This window comes from Papilio polytes, unplaced genomic scaffold, assembly GCF_000836215.1.
Source record: "Papilio polytes unplaced genomic scaffold, Ppol_1.0 DF821956.1, whole genome shotgun sequence".
Classification (NCBI taxonomy): domain Eukaryota; kingdom Metazoa; phylum Arthropoda; class Insecta; order Lepidoptera; family Papilionidae; genus Papilio; species Papilio polytes.
In genome coordinates this window covers 265,935-277,317 of record NW_013527248.1, presented here as the reverse complement: position 1 = coordinate 277,317, position 11,383 = coordinate 265,935, and the positions used below count along the sequence as shown (strand labels likewise).

Genomic DNA, 11,383 nt, shown 5'->3' with positions numbered 1-11,383 from the left:
TATAATACTACATTGTTTAACCTATATTCCACTTAGACCTACTAATTTACACAATAAAGCCTAAAAGCCTGAATCTAGCAAAAAATGCAATAAATAACTAATTCCATGAGTTTTATACAAATGATTCTCAGTCGGATCGATTTTTAAACATAAATAAGTTGCCTTACAATAAAATAACCTAAAAATATTAGCTGCAATTACCTCTTCATGGCAAGATAGATTATAAATAAAAATCTCAACAATACATTGACCTCTATAAATGGATAGGATATGTATTTTGTGACTATTTTGTAATTTTGGCGCGATCAACTCTAATATAGTTTTTAAGCTAGATGTGGAACTAAATATATTATGAATATTATATTCCATAAAATAAGTTTTTGGTTGATAACAAGGATTCAATAAATGAAATAAAATTAACTGTTGTATCATTAATAACATCAATAGGCACGTTTTAATCAGAAAAAACAAGCTGTCCCAAGCATATCCATTTATACAGATCAGTGATTACACCTAAAGATTTCGACATAAGATTCTTAGAAAAACTTAAGCATAACAGAATATCCCTTAGTTATCTACTCAGAATAAATATATTATTATAAATGAACACATCCAAAGTATTTTGTCACGAAAAATCGGCTATTTTTTTATTTTTAATATAAATACTTAAAAAATAAAAATCCTGGCTGGAAACAGACTGATTGTAGATTAAAAAAACAGTTTGACATTTAGAAAACCCGCCAAAAAAATTATCGATAGCCTCTGATATAAAATAATTTTAAGTAATTTTTTGGAAATATTAAAAAAGTAAGAAATTATATTTAATTGTACTATAATTATTTCTGTTTTAAAAACCAGTTGAACAAAATTTGTATCGTTATTTTACGAACTACGACTAAAACAAATTCAGTTTTATTTTGTTAATATCTTGATGTTTAGTTTTTTTATAACTGTTATATGTTAAAACACTAAAAATACGTTGCAAGGACTAGGTTTTGTCTAACGAAGGATATTATATATGTTGTTAATTCGGTTTACAATTAAGTTTTATTTAATCTACATTTCTATTAGTTTAGGCCGAAGCTACTTTCCTTTATATCTAAATCTAAAAAAATGGCGCGTTTTTGACAACAAGAGGTTAGATTAAGTCAAAAATAATGTTTTATTGAAAATAAAGCAGATAAATATTTTAATATGAAATCCGCCATTTTTGAAATATCGTTATGTCAATTTACAGTTAATATTTAAAAATTTATTGTCTATTGATAATTTCGTTGAAATTTCTATGATAAGCGAAATGCTATATGAATTAGAAGAGGATGAATGGGGTTATGTTGAGTACATTAGGACCACGATAGGACCACGCTAGGACCACGGTAGGACCACGTCAGGACCACGGTAGGACCACGTCAGGACCACGGTAGGACCACGTTAGGACCACGTTAGGACCACGACAGGTAGTGGTCCTGCTTAGAGCAGGAAGGGCGAGGTCCTGCCGCATTTCTTCCCGCAAGCACATTTACGCACTATTTCGATTTCTTTGGTGTAGCGAGTGCCGTCGTCACAGACCAGACGGATCTGAAACAAGAATTTAATATAGTTAAGGAATTATATTCACTTCCCATGTAAAATCAAACATTTTATATAATCGAATATGACAGTCGCTATCAGAATTATAATTACCGTTAGTTGAATTCAACGTTACTCACTTATAATGTAGTTTTTTTTAGAGATAGAATTTTTGAAATACGCCCAGTAGTTTTTGAGTTATTTCAAGAAATACAAATCTTGCATCTTTATAAGATTAGTATAGATATTAGATATAGCGAATATTTTAAAAACAATACCTTGGCCTGATGTCAAACGACATGGGAATTATTGTAGGAAGTGAACATCCTCGAATGTGTTGCAAGTTAAAGTGGAAATTAACAAAGAAAGCTGACCACACTAACATACTATAAAAGTCTAGCTGTCAATAACATTACGTATTTTTGATAACATTTATTTTGTTAAAAGTTTTTTTTTATAATATAAGTTGGCAAACTCGCAAGCGGCCTGAATCCACCGAAATGGAAAGCGACCGCTGCACAAACATCCGCAATTGCAGCGCTGCCTACCATTATTGACGGAGGAGATGCACATAAAGAGGACATTTCCCCTTCCTATGCGTCTCCTCCACAGTCAAATCCACTTTTCCTTCCCATCTTTTCCTCTTAACAAAAGGGTGGTAAGGGAAAAGGACTTAAGGCCACCGGCACCACACTCATCAGACGAAACGCGGAATTGCTTCCACTTCACACCTGTTTTCTGTCTGGTCGAGCCGGCCCATTCGTGCTAAGATGTTAAAGCGGGCTCTACCACTGTTGTTTGTTGTTTCTTTTCTGTTGTAATAATCTAAATTGTAGTACCTTCCTCTTCTTAGTGCGTTTTGGCTGGCAACACTGTCCCTTGCCGCAGGCGCGAGTGTCCGGGCGCGAAGCGCAGCGAGCCCCGCGCACCGCGCGCCGGCTGCGGCAGTTACCCTCACTTACTGTGTCACGTGTCGCCTCCTAGTATACAAACGAATCTTGTAAGAATCCAAGCATAATTAGTCCCTTTTCTTAAGAGATAAGGATGGGAAGGAAAAGATGGCTTTATTTTACTAGGGAAAGTGCACAGATCTTAGTGATTGGCAAAGAAAGCATTCATAAATATTGCGAAATTTCTACTCAATTTTATGGAAATTCTAGTAAACATCCACAGAATATAACATTAGAGTAACATATAATTAAATGCCTACCTTCCTACAGCCTCCGGGAGCTGGCGATGTCTGCGCAGTCGACTGCTCACCTGATAACTTGTGACCTGGAGATGCTGCAAAAAAAAACAATAAAATAAACATACATAACAATTTAGCTACAATTTTAGTTAATATCCATTTAAATACTGTGACGATAGATGGCGTTGTTACAAAAATATTGTTAATATAAACAAAACATTGATTAAAGAAAGAGCCTAGAAGGTACAATAAATAATAATTAAAAATACACTATTTAACAGTTTCTAAATACTATATCTAAATTAATAACAGCTTTATGTGAATACATATATTAATACTAACTTTCGCCCGCGACTACGTCCGCGCGGAATTAAAAAAAAAACAAAAAAGAGTAGACTATGTGTTCTTCCAGGATATCCTCTACATCTTTGCCAAATTTCATCGAGATCCGTTCAGTCGTTTAGGCTACAAACTCGAACATACATCTATCAAAATTTCGCATTTATTAGCTTTCGCCCGCGATTCCTTCCGCGTGGAATCAAAAAAAAAACAAAAGCGAGTAGACTATATGTTCTTCCAGGGTATCCTCTACATCTTTGCCAAATTTCATCGAGATCCGTTCAGTCGTTTAGGCTACAAACTCGAACATACATCCATCAAAATTTTCGCATTTATAATAGTATGAAGTATCATTCAATTTAAATTCAAAATAACCGTTATTACAGAAACAAAACCCCACAAAAAAGTGAAAAGTGTGCCAAAATTACAATTGAAGTGACGTGCATTTTACCACTATATGTACTAACATATAAGTGTACCATTTATTCTTATTTTCTTGCTTTTATTTATTAATTTCTTAATACATTTGAGAATATCGTTATGGTCCATTGCATTGATATCAGAGGATGGACATAATATATCCCCAGCGTTTGACACCAAGGCCCTGCCTCGTAATACTGTTGGATAAAAAAAATAACAGAATTAACTTGTTTTCTACTGAAATTTTAAACAAAATGACACAAAAAAATGATTATTATTGGAATATATAAAAATTAACAATATTTTTTTGCAGTTTTCGTCCAAAAACGTAAACACGAAACGACAAGCCTTCAGTGACATTGTGTTGGGGAGATGCTGGCAACACTCGTATACGTCAGAACCAAAGATTAGGCGACGAAGTGATCTTACAGCGCGGATACTGGTCTTATATTATTATAAATTCTGTGATATTGCACAATAAACCATTTAAAAACCAAACATTCCGTCAAGCATTCAGTACCGCAATAGAGAATTCAGTACTATACAATTTTACTCTGTAGTAAAAGTGACGTCACTGAAGACGCCATGATTTTCGTGTTTTCGCGGGAATTTGAAATTGTTTATTGAAAACAAAACATTTAATTAAGTTTTAAACTATTATTTATTCTTTAAAAAATGTTTTTTATATTAAATATTCTGACATAACCATATGTAGGATATTTATATGAAAATGTGAGGTTATATTTCGAGATTTCGAATGAAAGTTTTAAATTAATATTAGATACGAATAAGAAATAAAAATCTACTTAAACGTCTAAATTTTAATACAAACTGGACAAATTATTTGTGAATTAAATACATTTTTAGTTACACTTTTAATTTCAGTTATTTAGTTTCACTCTAAAGTTAGTTGTTTTAATTTTTTTTGATACTGTACTTATTCCATCAAAATCTGCCGCATTCAGTGTCTCCTCGACAGTATCCACAAAAAATACAGTCGTGTCATCTGTATATAAAATTCATAATATTAACTAACGCCTACGATTCCGATTCTATTAAAAAAAAAAATAGTCTATGTGTTCTCTAATCTATGACAAATTGAGATCCGTTCGGAAATTTAGGTAACTCTAACAAACATTTATAATATTAGTCTGATATAATTTTTCTGAAGTTTTTTTTTTTTAAAAGGCGTAAACTTTTTAAAATAAACGTCTAGAAATCGTAGTTTAGATTTATATAAAAATTGTAATTTAGTCGATACTTCGAGGTCAATTAAAATTGTATAATTTTACGATCTTTGAACATGTTGACAATTGGGACATATTTTCAAATAGAATAATAGAGATGGTAAAGAAAATACATTAAAAAAATGTCTTTCAAGTTAAATATATGTCGCAATCAGAAGAAATCAATTTCAATTAAAGTCATAATTAGAACACGAGCGCCGCCAAGCGACTTTTGAAAGAACTTAGGTTATTCTGAAAATAGGGATCGTTGCGAGAACATTGTTTGAACGATATGAGCTTGGTAGGTCGATGATATCCTGACTGAGGAGTATTGTGAATGTATCCCTGACATCCGACTTTACCCATGGCCGCCCACATGTCATCTCGAGTACTATTAATTCTGACATCGTGCTAGCTCAAGCCGACATATATATTATCAATAATATTATTAATCAATACTTTTCCCATTGGGTTGTTTAATTCGTTTCATTCGGTCTAATAAAAAAAACATTGGGCATCAGATTTATGGCGGGTAATTCTATTTTTAATCTGTATGTTTTAAATGATTTTTGACAGATAAATGTCATTGAGTCGCACGTTATTTAAAATTAAAGATATACAAATATATAGACGAGGCATAGTTGACATCACATACGAGACATTATCACATAATCTTATTATTTTAAATTGCCAATAGGTGTCATATTATGTATGCAACACTATTTAGTTTTTTTAACGAAAGATGGATTTTATTATAATTGTAAAATGTTTTATTACAATACACGTGGTAGCTTAACTTGACAACTGATTTCAAAGAAAATACCGGTAGAATTGTTGACTGCCTCGTCTATATATTATTTAAAAGTCTTTATTTAAAACACAACACAACTTCGTAATTTAAAACTAATGTTTTTTTGTTTAACTAACAACATATAATAACAATACCTGCGATGGTTCTTGCTGTGTTTCTTCGTCGATCGAAAGGACCTTATGTATTAGCGTGAAAAATATAATATCAGTATAATTGAAAAATATTTAAATAAACATAACAAAAAGGAAAAAAACCAATGGAATTCAAACAGATAATCGATATATAAATTGTAAACAGTAGTTAACAGGAGTAAAAGGTGAGAGTGGTATGGATATGCTATGAGGAGAGATGAATCATGTAACAAGGAGAACGTTAGTTATGAGTACATCGGAAGAGGTAGACATAGAAAGAGATGGATAGTGTGAAAGGTGACATCAAGAAGAGAGTGACCGAGATGACGTATGATAGAGTTAAGGAGGACAAAAACCTGTTGCGCCGAGAGTAGGATAAGGCAGAGGAGATGATGATGACTAGATTTGATGTAATAAATATGTGTAGTTACCTGGCGATGCTTGCACGTTGCTGATCATTTTACGTATTGGCGGCTTGTTTAGAGCTATACTCGGAGCGCCTCCTGGAATACAATATTTTAAATTAAAAACGGAGTAACTAATAACAATAATCGAAAAATAATGTCTTATAGTTAGACTGTTTTGTGTGAAAAATGCAGGTGTTTCGTAGTTGTCTTGTATTTCAGTGGTAGAAGTGCGTTTGACATCTTGGTTGTTGAAATGAAGCTGTGTTTCGTTGATGTAAATGTGTTCTGTTAGGTGCATTCCTTTAGCTTGTGTTCTGATAGGGCTATTTCGTTGGTGTAATTGTGTTCCATTCGATGTGTTTTGTAGGTGCAATCATGTTCTAATAGGCGTGTTTCGTTGGTGTAATTATGTTGTAATAGGTGTGTTTCGTTGGTGTAACTGCGTTTTGTTAGGTGTGTTGTTTGGTATATAGTGTGTATACCGATGCCAGTGCGCAGCTCGCACTGCGCGCCCGCGGTGCCGGCGCGGCACTTGCAGGTGTAGTCTGAGGCGGAGCCCTCCTCGCGCACGCAGCGCCCCCCGCGAGCACACGGGTTGGGTACACAAGGGTCCTGTATACACAATTGTAAAGTTAATTAAAAAGGTAGAGGTTCAGATAGCTTAAAAGTGACGTCACTGTAACAAAATGCGATATTTCCATCACATACTTTATTTTTTATAATTTACAAGCATTGTGGGACGGGCCCTAAGAGTTAGTCCTATCAAATTCTTGTAAATTATCTGATAACCATCCAACGTGTAAAATAGTATGATGGAAATATCAGATTTTGGTATTCTGTATAATAGTAACATTTTTAAGCTATCTGAATTTCTATCAGGCAGTTGTGGGGCAGGCCCTAAGTGTAGTATTACAGCGGGTACACACCATAGATTAAATCGCACATCTTTTTTTTATAATATATGATGGCAAACGAGCAAGCGGCCGGAATCCACCGAAATGGAAAGTGACCGCTGCACAAACATCCGCATTTGCAGTGTGCCTACCCTTAATTGACGGAGGAGACGCACATAAAGAGGACATTTACACTTCCTATGCGTCTCCACCGTCAAATACACTTTTCCTTCCCATCCTTTCCTCATAAGAAAAGGGTGAAAAGGGAAAGGGACTAAAGTTAGGCCTCCAACTGTTTATTCATGAGCTTATATGGAGGTGAACACCCGATTTTTAGTTGTGCGAAACAATCGAATTGCGAAATCGATATTCGCACGACAGTTGTCTTGGCTGGTACACGTACGATGAACTAAAAAATATGTTACTCGGCACTGTACTAAAAGTAACGTTACCGAACGGTTTCTGTTCGGACATTTGGCACTTTTAGTACACTACACGACATCGGTGTTCGCTTCTTCGTTGTTTGATTTGATTGTATATTTGCTAGATTGAAGCATGAACCTTCAGTTATAAGAATCAAAAGTGGATAAAATTATTTATAACAGAAATTTATTTTCGCTAATAACGTATGTTTGACTCTTGTCTCTCTTGTTGCCCTCGTTATATTCTATTCAGGTATTGTGTTCTCACAACTCTGAAGTACTAAAGGTACTAAAAGTGTGTACTAGTAGGTTTTCCCAATAGGGAATATGCATGTATTTTTTTTTCTTTTTTTAAACGATTCTACTTTTTATAAAACAACCACAAAAAAAATTTGACGCGAAAATATTCAACCATTGAGCTAAAAATAATAAAATAATACTACGACCATTTTCGAGCGACTAAAACGCGACCGGAGTTGTCATGAGACGATTGACGTCAATCGTCTATTCCATTCATAACATACGTTCAGATGTCACTTCGACGTAAAACACAACAGTTTCTCAAGGTCAAAAAGTAAAAAATCGATTCATTTTTATTATTCCTGGTACAAATAAGTGGTAATTAATAATTCTATTCATTATTTTTTATTTTAAAGTTGGTTTTGATATCGTGTTTACAGTAAAATACTTCAAGAGTGTATTTCCATATAAACTAACGTAAATGAACTGTGTATTGTCAACAAGCGACGCCATATTAGATAAGCCACTTGCTTCGACCAATAGTTTGCGTTTTAGAACTTAGCGAGGGAATTTGAAAAAATACACTTTTTAATGATTAAATTTTGCCACTAAATCACATTATAATTAAAAAAATCTTCGCAGGATTGTTTTATAGTAATAAAGTATACTTAAAAAAAGTTTGGTACAATTTGGCGTCATATGCATATTGCCTATTGTACTAGTACGGTGCGCACTTGCAGATGTCTGATTAGGTCTAAGATACGACAGTTGTGCGATAGTTGTGTGTGTGATATGCGATGTTACCGGTTTGTGTGCGCCGTCTTCCTGCAGCGCGTGCGGCGGCGGCGCGGGGGGCGGCTCGTCCCCGCCGCAGCCGGCCGCCGTGCGCAGTGTGCGCGCCGCGTTCACGAAGTCCACACGCTTGTGGTTTATCCACGCCTCTTTCAAACAACCTGACGAATTATTTATAATATAAATAAGCGCCAAGGTTTAAGTAATCTTGCTGTCAAGGATTCGAATTGTCGAGTAGCACAAGCTTACAGCTTAGTTGGAAAGAAAATATTGTTAAATTGCTTTAAATTAGAAAGAGATAACAATATGAATTGCCATAGAAATAAAAGAGATAAACGTATGTCACGTACAGCTTTTGAAGTTTAAAATATGCTAGTCTTCAAGTTGAGAGATAGCACGATATAGTTTATATAAGTATGAAAGAGATGGATATATGTTTCACAGCTTTTACACTTCTGTCTTGTTTAGTTGCATATTTTCTTCCTTTTCTCACAAGTTGAATGTATCTACTGTCCTTTTCGTTTTATAAAATTAGGGTTGTGAATGTAAAGAAAATACCTTTAAAACTAGTGATGTTCCTCAAATGCCATTTACCAAAGGCTTCTTTAGCTACATCTTCGGGAACTCCGCCTAGGAACATCGGTCTGTCTAGACGTAAATACTCCTTAGTACCTGAAACATTACGTAAGTTACTGGCATTCTGAAGTTTGCTTTTTATCGTAGCTGTTGCTCGCGACTTCGCCCGCGTTAAATTAAAAAAAATAGCCTATGTTACTCACTGATAAAAAAGCTTTTTAATGGTGAAATAATATTTGAAATTGTCCCAGTAGTTTTTGAGTTTTAAATTTCAACAAAAATATAATTACTTTTTCTTTGATATCTAATATAGTTAAATAGCCCATAGAGAAACGCTTGGAGTCGTATATAATAAATTTTAAACCCCCTTAACTACGAAATTATCTACATAAGGAAACCAAACTGAACTTTTTCTGTCAAAAACTTTAAAAATCACAAACATCTTATACCAGACAAAATATTAGTAACAAGCTGTTCCCGTGCGGCTTCATCCGCATGAAATTATAAAATTTTTATTTTATTGTTCACATTTGTCAAATTATCAATAACAAATGTTAAAATGACATAATGATGGCAATCTTGCTACCTTGATGTTGGCAGCAACTTATGGTCTCTTTCCCACATTAGGGTTTTTATACAAAATATTTACCCCTAAGTTTAATGGCGTGAAAATGTATAGCCTAAAGCATGTAAGTGTAGGGGTTTTTATTAAAAAAAGAATTATTCAAAAATATGCTGTAATCGCTGACATCTTGCAACAAAGTAGTGTGTGTTTACGCTTTATTATAATAGTATAGATTTCGGTAAACCTGGACAGTAAAGGAGATAGAGAAATCTTCCCTAAGGCTACTCATTACCTTCATTAATGATAGATCTCGCAGGACCGTCGTCCACTTTTAAAGTAAAGTTCTTCTTGACAGCAAGTAACTCCGCTTTATGGTAAGAGCCATCGGAGACCATCTCAAAACTGTAACAAGGGTTTTGTAATTACGGAATTAATAAAAACAAAGTGCATGTGTTCCAGACTATACAGTTTAGGTTAACTCTAAGAAAACATCTAAAATTTTCCATTTATAATATTAGTTAGTTTTACAGTTAAGAAAATTGTTATGTCTGTACGTAATATTGAAAGAAATATTCCAGATTTCCTTATATTTGCGTTGCTGATAACGAAAATCGCATTTTTGTCTGTCAGCAAGCCGCGTTTGTTCCTTGTAATCTCGGAAACAATTGGACTTTTTGAAGTGACTAACTCTAGAGAGAATGCTTTTAAAACTGATCGCAAACTATTATTGAATTAATTAATAATTGTTTTTCACAAATTTTAGGGGAAAATTGATCCCTCCTGGACCATATAAACTCCATCTAAGTTAGTGTACACGCTTATGTCTTGTCGTGTCGTGTCGTGTCTTGCGTGCCTATCGTGTCTTGTAGTGTCTTGTTTTGTCGTGTCGTGTCGTGTCTTGTCGTGACTTTTGAGTCGTGTCGTGTCTTGTCTTGTCTTGTCGTGTCCTGTCGTGTCGTGTCATGTCGTGTCGTGTTGTGTGGTGTCGTTTCTGTCATGCCGTGTCTGTCGTGTCGTGTCGTATCTGTCATGCCGTGTCATATCTTGTCGTGTCGTGTCTTGTCGTGTCGTGTCGTGTCGTGTCGTATCTGTCATACCGTGACATATCTTGTCGTGACTTGTCGTGTCGTGTCTTGTCGTGTCGTGCCGTGTCGTGTCGTGTCTGTCTGTCTGTCTGTGGGTCAATTTACCTGTACATAGTGGAAGTAGGATGGTTGCCAACATCGTAGCTGATCCTGATCCTGCCGTTGAAGAGTTCCACAGCGAGATGTTCGCTCTCACCGAAGTACAGTAACACTCCGTGATGCTGAGTGGTGCTGAACACTGGAAGAAGTTTTAATAATGTTACGACCGAATAAGGCCATAAATAAACCTTTTAAAGTGGTTACCCTTGAAAAAAAACTGCCTCATCTATATTTTTTTAATGTCTTATTAGTTAGAAGTCTTTACCGCAACTATCAGCGCTAAAATTAGGAAAATTGGACAAAAAATACTTTAAAATCGTATTTTTAACTCACCTAGTGTAACATTAGCTTGTGGTGATGTCCTCAACGGCTCCAACTCCACGAGAGAGTCGTTGTGATTGAAAGTAAGGGAAGTGAGGTATTCACAGAGACGGCCTGAAAACAATACAAATTGCAGTATTAATTACAACTTAAAAATGTAATGTATTAGTTATACTGCACTGAACAATAGATGGCGTTGTTATCAATAGTACTCCCGCGATCGCGTAACGTTAAGCAACCGCGCTAAGTGAGTGTCCCGCAAATACCCTCATTTATATATATTTTTTTTTATAACATG

The 11,383-nt window shown here is 34.8% G+C and overlaps 1 protein-coding gene across 3 annotated transcripts in view; it reads right to left on the bottom strand.

The window, feature by feature from the left end:
• Window positions 1-844: 844 nt before the first annotated feature.
• LOC106107612 (protein slit) overlaps window positions 845-11,383 on the bottom strand; it is a 114,602-nt gene continuing 104,063 nt past the window's right edge. Inside the window, exons 28-38 of one of the 3 annotated variants that reach the window (XM_013288520.1) lie at window positions 11,098-11,199; window positions 10,771-10,903; window positions 9,873-9,982; window positions 8,998-9,111; window positions 8,452-8,600; window positions 6,575-6,704; window positions 6,117-6,188; window positions 5,689-5,730; window positions 2,780-2,853; window positions 2,409-2,549; window positions 845-1,578 (exon numbers count right to left, since the gene is read on the bottom strand). In XM_013288520.1, coding sequence (XP_013143974.1) covers window positions 1,471-1,578; window positions 2,409-2,549; window positions 2,780-2,853; window positions 5,689-5,730; window positions 6,117-6,188; window positions 6,575-6,704; window positions 8,452-8,600; window positions 8,998-9,111; window positions 9,873-9,982; window positions 10,771-10,903; window positions 11,098-11,199 — 1,175 coding nt within the window. In that variant the 3' untranslated portion in view covers window positions 845-1,470. The remainder of the gene's footprint in view (window positions 1,579-2,408; window positions 2,550-2,779; window positions 2,854-5,688; window positions 5,731-6,116; window positions 6,189-6,574; window positions 6,705-8,451; window positions 8,601-8,997; window positions 9,112-9,872; window positions 9,983-10,770; window positions 10,904-11,097; window positions 11,200-11,383) is intronic. The other 2 variants (XM_013288518.1, XM_013288519.1) reach the window with 2 other exon arrangements.